This window comes from Strix aluco, chromosome 3 (assembly GCF_031877795.1).
Source record: "Strix aluco isolate bStrAlu1 chromosome 3, bStrAlu1.hap1, whole genome shotgun sequence".
NCBI classification, from domain to species: Eukaryota; Metazoa; Chordata; class Aves; order Strigiformes; family Strigidae; genus Strix; species Strix aluco.
Genome location: NC_133933.1, coordinates 22,625,327 through 22,640,399, shown reverse-complemented (window position 1 = coordinate 22,640,399; position 15,073 = coordinate 22,625,327). Strand labels below are relative to the sequence as shown.

Below are 15,073 nucleotides of genomic sequence, written 5' to 3'. Positions count from 1 at the left end.
CTAAGGCTGAAGACTGTTTTCAGTAGCCTCCAGCAGTTAATTTTGGGATTAAAACTTGGAGACTGTGGGGTTTAACAGAGCTGCTCACAACCTGGATTCTTCTTTTGTAATGGATTCAATAAAAATAATTTTTAAAATACTTCATCCCTTTCTGAACCATGAGTTTTGTCAAAATGTGCGATGAAACAGATACATTCTGCAAAGCAGGTCATAGCGCTGGCATTTCCCACACAAAAATGCACAGATGTTAACTTTCTGACAAGCTCTTGTCTGCAATATCAATGCAGCACTAGAACTACTAAGAAGGTTCAGTCAAATTTGTCATTATTGTGTTAGGAATGGCACGGCTGTAGTTTTTTATTTACTTGTCCATCTACGTGGTGGTAGGACCTCAGAGTCTCAGTTTTGGTGGAGTGTCAGCTGCTGTGTACGCACAGAACAAAGACCTTAATATTTACAGAAAAAAGAAAATCTTACTTTGGAGACTGTAAAGCATTTAGCCTCATTGATATTGTGTAGCACTGAATTCCCCAGGTTAATTATGGGTTGTGTAAAAAAGCGTTGCTTTTCATCAGTTTTGGAAACTAAATGTATTCATGCCTTCCTGAATGCTTTCTCAGTAGTTGTCAGCCTTGACATTTACATAGAGGTATGGTAAAACAGGGCACTGATACCCTAATCATCACGAGGAAGGAAAACGTCAAACAATATAAGACTGTCTCACAGTCTCAGCCATTCACTGGAAAAACAGCATCTGGTTCAGTGTATCTGTAGGCACAGACTGTCTGCAAGGGCTTTTTGTTCTTTAAACAGAGCTCAGCTGACAGGTTACTTTCTGGAAGAGGCATGGTAATCTGTCTATTTATGTACCGCCTTTGAGAGATGTAGTCTCAAATTAGGACAGGAGTTGGGAACTGAAACAAATGGGCTCACAGAAATGGGAGACACCAGGATTTTTGGCATGCAGGCTCTGTGCAATCAGGTCTCAAAAGCACTTTCAAAAAAACGGAATAAAATGAGCCTTGTTGTTTTCATAGCTGATTAAACTGAGCTGACATCTCATCCTCCAGACACTTGATCTAACCTATATTTGAAGAGATATATGACATTCAGTGAGAGTTAGAAACATCTTTACCCTTCCTTTGGAGTTATTCCAGTGTTTACCGAGTGCCTGCCTTTAGAAAGGGGCAGTCCCTCCTCAGCAGCTAACAGAGAAAAAGCGTTTGATTGATGATGGTAGGGGTTTTGCCCTGACCAGCCTCCAGCACCCGACAGTCCCCAGGCTCTGGCAATCCCACCAGCTGCTCACAAGCAGTTTTCCTGGAAACAAAGAGTTCAATAAGCCAAATAGTTTATTTGGGCCCTGGATCCCATGTGTATGCAAGTCCCATTCAGAACACAGGCAGAAGGATGATACTAGTTGAACCTTGTTGCTCCGTGTCTCCTCCAGCACTCTGAGAAAGTTCACTCTTCAATTCTGCCGCCTCACCTAGGTGCCGCTTCTGACCCGTTTCCTGACCCAGCTCACTCTTTGTCCTAAGCTCAGTCCAACTTGAGACCTCAGCACCCATCCCCCTTGCTTAGGCTTGTTCAGACCCTAGCGCCTGCCTCCTGCATCATTCCTCCTGCTGAGACTTAGGGGGAAAATTGCTTTGGGAAAGACTCAATATTTGCACATCCCTCAAATGAAGGTAAGGGAGGTCGTATCTCAGAGTCGGGGGCCACAGTTGGTATTATGCCATAGGTCTCTGACTTTGTGCCATGCAGTTATGCACACTGAGGTTATATGTGCCAGAAGAGATGAGAGTGGCTCCAAAAAAAAGCATTCAGCTTTCACCTGGGGTAGAGATCTGCCACGTATTTTATAGCTTCTGTTCCTTAAAGCAAGAAAATGGATTAAAGGAACAAATATTCATCATAACTCAAGAAATACTGTTAAAAATTTATGAAAATTGCTGTGAGGGACCAGAGTTCAGAACTTCGCTAACCTCATGACTCTTCATGCTTTGCTATCTGCATCTCTCTCAGCTATTCCTTCCCAGACATGAAGGATGTAACACAAAGTGTTAGCATGAGGTGACCACAACTTTATAATGCTAAGGATTTTGCTTAAGTATCCTGTAGGAAACAGAAGAAAACTTTGCAGATGTACCTAAGTAGTCTCTATAAATTATCCTGTGAAACTGGAGACACAGAAGATTCTTCAGCCTTACACCTTCCTTCTTTCAGAGTTGCGGAGATACTATCAGATTTGCAGCAGGCTCCACTTTGCCCTAAGTGCATTACAAGGAAGCTCATCATCTGGCATTGCTCTCACGATGCTCATGTTGCATTGATCCATTATGCCCATTATGCTCTCGGTGACCACCACACTATGGTGTTGTTTCTAGAAGGCTTGCCCCTTATCAACACCCATATATGCTGGAAGCGTTTCCGACATCAAGGACTCTCTATACCCTGAGCTTAAAAGTGACAAAGGAACAGTGGAGGCACACTCAGCCCCCTCGATACACGCATTTTCTGTACATGCTGTTTGTGGCTTGCTGCGGTAGAGCTCAGACTCGTTGCACTTGGGAAGTGAAGCACTAGGTGAAACTCGTACACAACAGGCTCAGCCCTTCACAGGCTGGATAAACAAGAACCTGCAGGAAAACACTGTGTTGCCCAGGTTCCCCTATCTCTTGTGAGTGCTCCAGGTCTTGGTACAAGCATTTGAATGTAGCAGTATGAACAGGACATATGTCTGGAATACAGCACTGCTCAACCAGCAGCATGGACATAATCTGAATATCCTCCATTTGTCTCTAGATGACTCCCTCTTACATATATTGCATATGACTGTTGCATTTTAGGTAGTTATCTTTCACTTCCCAACTTCTGCAGGTAAATAACCATCTGGGGATTGATTTGTTCTGCATACAGCACATCAGCTGGTCCCATTACATGTAATTCAAATGCTTCCCAAACTGGTAAATCTCTGCTCATTTTCATTTCCATCTTCTAGCCATATACTCAGAGATCGTTTCATTCGCTGTTTGAATCCTGCAAGCAGAAGTGAGATATTGTGCAATTCAGGACAGGTCAGACTGTAGATTTTTCCACCATCTCAAAGCCGTGTGTAGTCAGCTGGATGAATTAGGGCTGGTAGGTGTATAAAAAAACCCTTCATGCCCTGTAAAACCAGCCTTGCAGTGCAGCAGGGCTCTGCACAAGGGTGCTAACTCATCACACAGCATGCCCGCAAGCTGCACTGCGCAGTCTGGGCTGGACACAGTGAGCATTGGTAGAGGCTCACCATGGCTGAAGGGTTGTCATCCATCACCTACAGAACAGTTTTTCTTTCCTGAGGAATGAAAGAAGACAGGCAGACAGGATACTGAAAAACAGCATGCCTCTGAATCACGAGATCAGGTTTCAGTAACTCTCTTGCTTTGTGCTTGGGTACCTGATACCTGGCAATTGCTTTGTATGTCCTGGCTAGATCACCCTGCGCCCTTCCTGTGCAAAGGGCAGAGAGGAATTGACATCAGTTGTGCCTGGAAATAGATGCTGTCCTGGTTTCAGCTGGGATAGAGTTAATTTTTGTTAAACCACAACAGATGCCAATAAACATTACTGAAGAAAGGGAGCAAGAAACATCTCATTGGAGTTTTTGAAAGATGTAGGATGCTGGAGATGGTCCCAATCTTCACCAAAGCCTTTTGTTCTGTTTCCCAAGCAGCTTCTTCCTTAAAGTTTTTCACGTGTGTGCCCAGGCAAAAATGTGTCAGGAAGGAGTTGAGTTCAGCTCAAATTAGCTCCTAGATTGCTGAGGCCTATGGCATGCCTGTCCTTCCCTTAAAGTAAGGAAATACATCGTTCCCATCAGTCAGTGAAGTGACAAATGTGAAAGCCCCGCTCCCAGCCAAACAAGTGATTTATCCTCAGTCCCAGTGAGCAAAATCTGCTTTTGTTTTTGTCCGTTTCCAGAAGGTATCTTCATCCGCTCTTGATCCCATGGTGTTCCTCATTGCTCCCTGTGTCATTATACAGAGAGGCAGGAGGAAGAAATGACAGAGAAAGGATGATAAGCCTAAGCCACATTCTCAGTAGTATGCAGTACGCAAAGCCTTTCTGCTTCAGTTTATTCCAGAAACAGGAGCTATTGAAACCCTCTATCCCTGCAGTACAGTATGGCCATTGCTAGCAACAGGCCACAGGTTTTGTACTGAGTTTGCAAAGGCTCAGGACTGAGGCTTGTCAGGCTTGCTTTGCCTGGACTTTTATTGACCTGCCTGATATTTTGTTTAAATTTGGTTTAGCTGTAGGAACATTTTTTTCATTCTGACCGGGTGGCTATGGCTGATTTGTTTTGATTTGATTAGGACTGTATGGAACAACTATAGTTTTATACAGATAGCGGTAACAAGTAGCTCTTCTGTGCACCATGAGGTGTTCATGACTCCAACTTAATATGCTAGAGTTAATAGAGTTAATCATAGGCCTGGTATGACAGCAGAGGTCTTGAGAAGTGGAGGCAGAGGATGCGGTGCGGAGGAGTACAGGCATGGGATGGTGTGAGATGGGGCTCAGGCTTGGCTCTGGAGACCTCACTGATACAAACAACTCACCTATGATCAGTCAGAGAAATGCAGATACAGAGCTGGACAAAAATGGTTTTAGGGGTAGCAAAGAGGACAAAGAAATAGTATCTTACATGTATATAATCAACATATATAGTAAATCTGGATGTATAATGGAGTTTCAGTCCAATAAAGAAAAAACAAGGTGTAAAAGCATGTTAACAATCATAAAACTGACCCCCAGAAGATTCTAGAGTGTGGAAGAAGAAACCAGTGCCATCAACCTCCCATTCCTCCCACTGAAGGACTCCAGATGCTGACGATTCCCTGTAACACCACCACCAGAATGAAATCACCAATTGGACCCAGATGAGCAAGGGCAGGGGGAGCATAACACCAGGAATAGGGGTAGCAGCTAAGAAGTGTGTGTATAACAATTTTAAATTATTATTATTACTACTACTACTACTACTACTACTATTGAAGCTTTTTCTGCATAGGAGTATTATTTATTTTTCTGTAATAATTAGACCTGGACTAGTAATGATTTTTTTATTGGAGTGCTAAGATTTCAGTTATACTAACAATAAATTCTTGTCTTATATATAAGGTACGTTTCCCTTTTGCCCAGAAACAATATTTTGAGCATAACACTGTAAGAAGATTCCTGAATAACTCAGAAACACGCTATATTGCTCACAGGCTCACAATAACCAAATCTCTTTATGAGCTGAAATCACCATCAAAATGTGATAAATGCTTCTACCCAGGAGAGGTCTAAAGAGCCTTGGTCTCAGATGAAATGGTAGAAGGTGTTTTGGGTAAAATCAACTTTTTTTGTCAGTTTCACCTTTCAAAACTGCTCCTGCTCCCTTGGACTCTCTCTCGATGAGTCAAAACTGATTCTGCTCACCTTCTAGACTGCACTTTGGCCAAAAGGGAAGCCACAACAAATACGTTATGAGTTAGAATACATTATTTTTAGCCATAGATCAAAATTCAAAGAAATAAACACAAACTTCCAAACTCCTAATCTTCTTCCAGTTCCTCAGTAAAGCTTTCCACATTAATGTCTTCCATTTCTAATGGATCTATAATGTTTTACAGATGCATTATGCTTGTAATAAAAGAGATGCATTGCCATTAAACATGTGCCCTCAGCTTCAGCTTTTCTAAACTGCTGGAAAAAAACAAAACAGGTCAAGGACAGGAGCCACCATGGCAGGCAGACCTGTGCCATTTAACACCACGCAGAGGTGAGCAAACCATGCAAAGGGCTCCCCTAGTTTTGTGCTGGGCTTCCTGGGCAGAATTACAGTGTAACCTGTAATTACAAGTTAACCTGTAATTACAGATGTTTTCACATCCTGGACATCCTGGACCCATCCTGTAGAGGTGATTGCTATAAGCCTGGTGGCCATTCCTAATTCTGGGATTTCGGCTTCCCTCTTCCTTGGAAATACTTGCTGAGTATTCTTCTCCTGACTTTTGTGTGTCTCTGCACCAAGCTCAACTCCCTGCTCCTCACAGGACTACCTAAAACTAAACCATATGACTAAGAGCATTGTCCAGATACTCCTTAAACTCTGACAGGCTTGGTGCTATGACCACTTCCCTGGGGAGCCTTATCTTAACACCTGTAGCAGGTGAGGGTTGCTTAATGGCTAAAACCCCTGGGCAAAGACACAGCAATTCCCGGTTCAGTGCCCAGCCCCATCCGTGAGCCGCTCTGTAAAACTGAGCTATGTAAAGTCTGTGTGTGTTTTCCAGTACCTGCAACATGGAAATAATGAAATCCATGTAATTCCTATGGTATAGTCATGATTTACTAGTAGGAAAAGCCATGTGAAAGCTTTAGGCAAAAGAGGCTATCCACTTAAATACTAATTCACCTCTCCTCTGAGTACATAAGTCCAAGTTTCAGATGCTTTGGGTTAGCAACTGGAGAAACAAAATGTGTGTCTCCAAGTGCTCGACTAATGCCTGACCCAGAGCATGCTGGAGTCAGCGGGAGCCTCGCTGTGCACTCCAGCAGGCTTTGGATCTGGCCCTGAGCATACACATGGTTTATTATGACCATGGGTATAAGACCTATGTAGCAGCATTTCCATGCATAACCACAGTAAAGGTGAGCAAAAATTGGACATATATTGTTTATTCCAACCATATGAAAACTGACCCTAAAATGAAATGACTGGAACATCCAGAACTTTGGAAGATGTGCTAGATCTAAGCCCAGTTTTGTGAGTGGCTTTGGTTGTCTCGTTGGATGACCCCAGACATCATTTGGAGATGTTCAGATTTAATACTTGAATACTCTTTAGTTTGAATATACTGAATATATGTTTGTCTCCTTGCTAAATGAAAAAAGAATTCTAGATTTGCTGTATTTTCCCTGTTTTCTTATCAAGATGGTGAGATACCATCTTACTGCAATCGGTTGATTTATAAGATGCATGGAAGCCCTCCTCCCGTAAACTCAAGTTGCTATAAAGTGTGCTCAGTTCGTTTCTTTTCTGTGAATTTAATTTTGGTCAGGTCCTTCTGCCTCATCCAACAGGCACTACCCCCTCAAGCCTGTAGGCCTGGGTCCTCTGTGTTTTACCAGGGCATTGCACCAATCTGATTGCTTAATCCCACTTCTCCCCATTGCAACTGGCTCTGACCCCAGTCCTGGAAGGTGACATCTGAGAAATGTTTAGATCAAAGCTCTCCATCCGCCAGTGGGGTCTGGCCATTAACCTTTTGTTTATGTACTTGCTGTGCAATTGAGAGGCACTTCAGATATTTCCTTGCTAAACAAAGGCAGGCGTTTAAACCGAGAATATGCTTTATGACTCTGGGCATAGTTAATCTACATACTGTTCTACTCTTTTCTCTGCAGAGATTAATGCTGGGATCTTAAACATCACTAATGCCTTATAGACAATCCATTAACATGAGTGTCTCCTAAGTGGCTAGCCATACCATTATTTATAAAATAGGGATCCCTTCCTAATGCTACAGTCCCAATCCCTTGATTTCCTGAGCATATAATCGTGTGTATTATCAGCTGTGGAGCATTTTACACTGCTACATATTTTTGACTCTATAATGAGCTGTGTGTGTGAGTGACATACAAAAAATAGACGAATACTGCTATTGCACTTACTGCAATGTATGAGCTGATCTGGTTAGACATGAAATGCAGACAGAAATCCGCCTCACCTCTCAAGCTAATTTTAGTCTCTCCCTCTCTTCTCTCTAGCTGTGTGTATAAAATCACTCACAGTCTGACAGCGTTCCAGTAACCTGTGCCACGCGCAGAGCGGGATGTACTTACTAACCATCTGCTTGCATGGCATGGGTTAACCGAGCCTGTGGGATTGTGCTTACCTAAACAAAACCACTGCAGTGAGGGGAAAAACAATGAATGGGTGGAGATGATCAGCCCATGCATTCCAGCTAGTGCAGTCCAGGCAGCAATGACAGCCTGAAGGTTGCAGCAGCATCGGGATCTGCATTCCAAGTGCACACATCTTACAGTCTGGAGTGATTTTACGTGGAGCTGCTCTTTATTTGCTGAGCCATGGCCAGTAACCAGGCCAGCCTGCAGGATGATCAGAGCAGGCACTGCAAGTTCTTATCCTATATGTTCTACCAGGCTGTGAGAGATCACAAGCCTGTGTGGATGCTGGAAGACATGAGAACTATGGAGTATTTTTACTGGGAGGAAAATGCCAGCCTAAGAACCTACTCACCTTCAGAAGCCCTTCTCTATGCAGTGGTGCATAACCACCTGCCTTATGCTCAGTATCTGCTGTCTCATTTTCCAGAGGAGGCTCTCAAGGTGCCTGGGGAACACTTCTGCTATTGCCCATCCTCTGCTCCTCACTTGGCCATGGCGGTCACATATGACAGGAGAGATATCTTGGGGCTGATCATCAAAATTGCACACAAGCTCCCCAGCTTGAACTCGTACATCAATAGGACTGGCTGCTTTCATCTGGAAGATGGGAAAACCCCCCTGCATCTTGCCTGCGAACTGCTGAGGTCAGAGACAGTCCTCATCCTCCTCGGGAATGGAGCTTCTCCCAGGATAGAGGACAGTAAAGGGCTTACCCCACTGGATGTCATCCTGGAGCAGATGTGGGACTCCAAAGTCAATGTGGCATCAAAGAAGCTCTGCCTCGACTACCTCTTGCTCTTCATGCCCAACCCACAGTTTAAGATGCGGAAAGTTCTGCAGGAGCATCCGGACCACTGGACAGCTTTGCTGGGGGAAGACAAATTCAACAGCCTGGTGGGGAACACACCTGCTTCTTTATATTTGCAAGCTATGCAAACTATTCTCCAGACTCTTCCCCCCTCCCACTTCCCTAAAAGCATCCAGGAACTACCTATACCTCAGGCACTAAAGCCCTTACCATCCTATGGCAAAAAGCTACCGACAAAAAATGTGGTAAATGTTTTTCCTTGACTATTCGCTGGGTCTTGGATTTTCAAAGGCAACTTAGGGGAGATGGTCATCCACCACCCTCTGCATTTTAGTGTGATTTTAGTACTTAACCTATTAGGCTATGCTGGAAAATCCAATATTTTGTGACAAGATTTTAAATGTCTTTTCTAACAGATTGCAGACACAGCACTTTTAAAAGCAAAAGCCTTCCTTGTTTTCTGTTTTGTTGTGCATGTGAAGGGTTAAGGGTAGTTGAGACTGTGTTATGTTTGGTTTCTTAGCTGTCAGCTGGTACCAGTGTATCTGAATTCCCAATATGATAACTGTCTCCTGTGTAACTTACCTGGGTAAAAAGGAACTACGTGCCCAGTGGGATTTTCAAATGGTGTAACTATGGGACTGTGTTCTGCTAGAGCTGGGAGAAACACCATCCCATGCCAACAGGGTTCAAACATCAGGTTTCCTTTCTAACAATGATCTAGCATCATCTAGCGATAACCAAAAAGTCCATGGCTGATGCTGCAGGGACGTAGAGGCAGTTCTGCAGGGTACCTGATTTTTCTGAATTGCTTTACAACAGGTCATAGCTGGAGGGCGTGAGTTCAGAGAGGGGCAGCGAGTGTATATTCCTGGTGGGGGGGATAGAGACCCGCAGCATAGCTAACAGAAAGCATCCTATCTTACCTGGGAGTGAGGGGGTTAAAGGCAATCCCAGTCCTGATGCCTCTACAGACTTGTGCAATGGGGAAGGAACCATTTTCCCTGCTGTCCAGTAAACAAATGGAAATCAGAGCAGGGCCAGTGGAAGCCCTGTTCTTCCCCTTGACTTGTGTTTTAGGTTGAACGTACCTCCACAAGAGATGTAGCTCACTAACCTGATTTACCAGGGGGTCTCAGAGCCACCAGCATTTGCTAGTTATCCTAAGCTGGGGTGTGATGTTCTGCTGTTAGAAGTTGTCACTTGTTGTCAATTAGAGTATTTTTGCCACCCGGGTCCAGAGAGAGGGCCTGATCCTGGAAAATACAAAAAGTTCCCACTGACTCCCCTGAGCACTGCAGGCAGGGTGTGTTTGCAGAAGGCGGAGCTGGGGCTGCCCTGCTTTCTGGGGGGGGCTCTGCGCCTTGCTGCCCAGGCAGAGCCCTGTCTGTTCAAGGCACTGGTCCTGCTCTCCTGGTCATGCTCAGCACCAATGGAGCAGTGGCAGGATCCCAACTCCCTTTGGGGGACATCCCTTATTTTGGACCCCAGTGTTCTCTCTTTGTCAGCACAACCCTCTGCTCTGCTGAAGTAGCGTAACCCATTTCCCCAGATCCGTACTGAACAGCAGTGACGAAATTACTCATCTCTTTAAATAAATTTGGAACCAAAGGCTGTGGGGCACAAACCCCTTTTTAGCAAGGCTCTGGCTAAGAAAGGATGTGCATTCACATCTCAATTGCTCCGTGCAAAACCATCTGGCTAATTCCCTGCTTGTGCCAAGGCGGCTGTGCTGGAGCTGCACCCTTTTCCTTTTTTCCATCAGCACCATCAGCATCAGCGCTTCCACTTGGTCTCCCTGTGCGCGGGTACCTCCCGTGTGCCAGGACGCTGGCGATGGCAGCCACAGCCAAGTGGAGATTTCCTGCGAGGCTGTGCAACGTGCGGGGCGCAGCCAACGGGAACATCCTTTCAGAGACACCAGGATGCTCCTCCCGGACATCCCTTTCCACGTGCCGTGGAAGCACCTCGGTGCCAGTGCTGCCCACGCTGCACTAGGTGAAGATGCAGGCTTGCTTGCAAGATGGAGAAAATGTCAGCCCAGCCCTAAAAGTGCCAAGCAGGCCACGAAGGGGTTAACCCTTCTCCTGAAATCCCACATCCCTGGTGCTGCAGTGTCCTTCCACCCCTGCCCCTGGGGACTTGCATGTCTTTCCCCATCTGTGTCCTCTATTCCTCCTTGTGCGATGGGGGAGGGTGTGAACGGTGGGGAGAAATACAGGGTCGACCTTAGGCGAGGGTTTTGCGGAGAGGCTGCTTGCTCGGCAGTCTCTGCCGCAGGCGGGGGCTGTCACAGCTTGGGAAGCAAAGCAGAGCCGAAGGCCGGTTTGCATTATAAGTCCTGGCTGAGCTGCTTCTGCCAAGCCCTGCAGGCTCCCCAGCCCTGGCAGCCCCCAGAAACCCAGCGCTGGAGACAGAGGACAAAGCAGGCGCTCGCTGCCCAAGGCTGACGAGAGCAGCTGTGCAGAGCACGGCCCCTGTGGCACCCCTGGAGTCCAGAGGAGCAGGAGTGGGTTTGCCCCAGCAGCAATGCGGTATCTCATCCGGATGTCGGTGGGCGAGAGGCGGAGGAGGCTGGTGATGGATATTATTAGAATAATAATTAGGCCCCAGGAGCAGAGATCCTGGGGAAGGAGGCAAAGGAAATCGTCAACTGTTATTGCACTGTCTTGAAACCATGAGAGTTTCGGTGCTATAAAGAGTTTCAGAAAAGACAGGAGGGAGGGGAAGGCTGTTCGATTTACAACTCAAAGGAGGCAGGTAAAGATTCTTGACACTAATGAGGTAGGACTTTCTAGTAAGTCAGGGGGCTGTACCCAGAGAGCCAAAGCAACCCACTGGGAGCAAGTGGATCTAAAATGGTGCAGGGATCTCTTTTTGACCGTAATAGTTGTGGATCATTGCAAAGGTCAGGGTTCAGGCACTTCAGGCTTTCTGGGTGGATTTGTAGCAGGCACCAGGATGCTTGAGTGCATGCTTTTGTCCATGTGGGAGGCTACCCTCTATCCACTGGCCCAGACAGAGCATAAGAGATAGATTCTCAGCAACTGCTCGAGAAACTCAAATTCTGAGGTATATCCATGCCTGGTACCACAGCCTGGAAAAAAGCTGCTGTCCTGCTGTTGGCCAACATGCAAAAATTCTGGTGTGCACAGCCCAGTGGGCAACAGGCAGCTACCCACACTGGAATGATCACTCCACAGCCCTCTCATTCCTCCTTTTCCTGATCATTTTAACAAGAGCTCAAGCACCAGCTGGCCCTCATGCTGAGCCCCCATCGGACCTCCACGAGCAGTCCTGCTGGGCCAGAGTGTAGGGCCATTAGCATTGTGGTGACAACCCTTTTCATCACCTGTAGTAATACGAGTGCAGGATGGCGTGTCTTTCTGCTGGAATGGAAGAATCTTCTCCCTAATCCTGGTTTGCTTATCTTGTGGTGACCTGCCTGTTAGTTTGAGATTCCATTTGTCTTCCTGCTCAGTACAGTGACATTACATCAGATATGGCCAAATCTACCTCAACCCCATCTGTGTTGAATTTTTTTCTCCATTCTTTCCATGCCAGGTCATCAGCAGAAGTAAACTCAAAATATTTTCCACACTTCCTGCAACCTGACGGTCCGTAGTCTTGAAAAATCCCTATGCTTGCATGACAAATATGTTAGTGACTTTGTTAATCAAAAAGGTGCTAGGTGCTGTGTAGTGATGTTTACATTTTGCATATATAGATACTGAGTAAGTGTAGCTAAGATCTGTATTTCTGAACTTGGAAAAAGAATAAAGGCAAGAGAGAAAAGGGGGAGGGTAAAGTCTTTGCTAATTTTTGGATTACAGGTTGGCTCTGCAGGTTACATCTTTTTAATTTCAGTTTTGAGGAGTAGCATTGTAAGGATCCGAGTTGTGTGTTTATGTGTGTGACTTAAGTCTCGATGAGTATCACTTCAGTGTGCACAGTGAGCAACTTGGTGTGTGCGTGTACGTGTACGTGTGTGTGTCTTTGTGTGTGTAAACGTGTGGGTGCATGTGGTGCATATGTACGTCTGTGTCTCTGTCTGCCCTCTCCTGGTAAAATTCGTAACTGACTTACAATACTTACCGGCTCCAGTACTTGCACACATCCGTGATCACTGCCTTGAGAAAGCAGCCTTTTCACGAGATAAGTGTGTGTCCCAAGCTCTGTGCTGCTAACAGGTAAGGACATTTCTTCTTCTCTTGTAAAGAGGCAGCAGCTTTGCTCTTGAAATGGGTGTTTGGCCTCTGAACACCAAGCACAAGGGCTTCTGCTCGCAACAACCACAATCATCCAGAGACGGGTTTGTGATAGTGGCCACATTTTATTCTCTAATCCCTTTTTTTTTTTTTTTTTTAAATAAAATCTATTAAAGATACATCTTTGTCTTTCTTTTCTCTGGGCTGCCAGCAAAATTCAGCTGCCTTTGACTTCCTAACCCTATGCTTCTGTCTATTTCTGCAGCACCATTAGCAGGAAGGACAGGCCAGATTCTGACCTCAGTTACACCTCTTTACACCTGAAGTAACGCTTTTTAAGTCAATTGCATCACTCCTGATGTTTGTTGGTCTAAAGGAAAACAGAAACTGTTTGTGCAGTTATATTCTTCAAGGCTCCATAACTCTGACTTCAGCATATAAATAAATGTGACGCTTAATCCCTGAAAACATTTTTTACATTTTTTGTACTGTGAATGTATATAGATATTTATTTTCCATCTCTTTAACACCGATGGGCATTTCCCTGTTCCCAGTTCCCTTGGCTTTTTTAGAATCAGCATGATAGTGACAGATGCTGTTCACCGATTAAGACTGAATGTTGCCATGCCCAAGTACAAATGAATGTTCGTTGTATAATATGACTTTCTTATGAAGCCATACTTTTGTAATTTTGGTTTCTCTTTTTTAGGGAAAAAAAAATCTTCCATATAATTGTGTTCATACATTACTCACTGCATGATTGAAGATAAAAAGATTGTAACATGCTGGGAATAAAATATATATACATACCCTGATATAATTAGGTATATTATCTGTGAAAATCTGATTGTATTACTATAATAAACTTGAAGTATAAACGTGATGTGTCTTTTATTAGCCAGTCGGTCAAAACCACCCACCAGTATCTATTGCTTTTGCTTTGGCTTATCCTGGTGTTTGATGGTTTCACTCTGACTGCTGAGCCATTACCTCCAAAAATGTGAGCTGAAGAAGATAATATTTTCCTTCACAGGCTTGCAATAGCTGGCTGTGTTGTCAGAGGATGACCCCAAGTGATGAGGTGAACCCACATTTCAAGATCTGCTGCAAGGTGGTGATGAATCTGAAGAAGAGGCTCAACAGGGGCGAATGGTAATTGGTTTTGGAGATTTTAATCTTTTAGGTTTGAGTTCAGCTCACAGGAGCTTATGACAAAGCTGTTTCCAGTGAATATAACGATGCAGCAGCCTCCTTTCCCTGTCTGGTTTGTATGCCATCGACAGGCTCCTTTCCTTTCTAAGGTTTTTGTTTGTATGGAAAGATGCCCCAGCAAGGCTTGCAGCACCAACTCCAACTTCTCCTGTAGGCTCAGCTGCTGCTCAGGGTCCTCCCTCAAGCAGATGCGCACCTCGCACCCGCTGTGCTCTCCTTGGGGTAATGATCCACCAGCTTCTGTGCACAAACACAGACCGCCCAGCTTCTCTGCTGCCCTGCCAAAAAAAGCTACCCAGTGTTTCAGATGACGGGTAGCTGGTTTTGATGATGACAATGATCACAGGGCTTGGACTCCACCGCCAACTGTACCCACAGATCTCCTCAATGCGCACTAGTACATACAAGATACAACCAAAGGAGTTAGTACTTTAGCCTGTGCTTGCATAATAAGTTATTGGTTTCAAGGAAGAAGGCAGAAAGGGGAATTGTTTCACTGATCTCACTTAAAGGCCAAGACTATCTCCTTGCCTTCGTAGTGGGAGATTTAGACCTGACTACTTCAGCACTAGAATGTGGTCACCAAAGATGTATTTCTGACTTATTTGCTTCCACCCTTCCTGTATTTGAGAATGAGAATCTGATTCAGTTTCTCTCATGCCCCAGCAGCTCTGCTGAGGCTGACCGCCAGGGCACTAGTGAGCGGCTCTGGCAGCTGCGGGAGCCCTGGGCTGATGCATCCCTCAGAGCCAGTCTCACCTAGGTATCAGGTTCTTTACAGCTGTAGTTAGTTGTAGCCCACGCACCAGCAGACAGCAAGACAAGTATTTAAATAGAGAGAAATGTAATGGGTGTATTCCCTTGCGCGGAGGGAAGCAGTGTCAGAAGCAGATGA

At 45.1% G+C, this 15,073-nt stretch overlaps 1 protein-coding gene across 1 annotated transcript; it reads left to right on the top strand.

The window, feature by feature from the left end:
* The first annotated feature begins 7,882 nt into the window (after positions 1–7,882).
* LOC141921692 (ankyrin repeat domain-containing protein 9-like) lies at positions 7,883–13,844 on the top strand. Its single transcript, XM_074820617.1, has 2 exons — positions 7,883–9,003; positions 13,232–13,844. Exons 1-2 carry the CDS (start codon positions 8,131–8,133, stop codon positions 13,238–13,240), a joined length of 882 nt encoding a protein of 293 aa, XP_074676718.1. The 5' UTR covers positions 7,883–8,130; the 3' UTR covers positions 13,241–13,844.
* The last annotated feature ends 1,229 nt before the right edge of the window (positions 13,845–15,073 follow it).

Bases quoted from the DNA above. Each gene is read 5' to 3' on its own strand.
- LOC141921692 (XM_074820617.1), top strand. From the start codon at position 8,131: ATGGCCAGTAACCAGGCCAGCCTGCAGGATGATCAGAGCAGGCACTGC.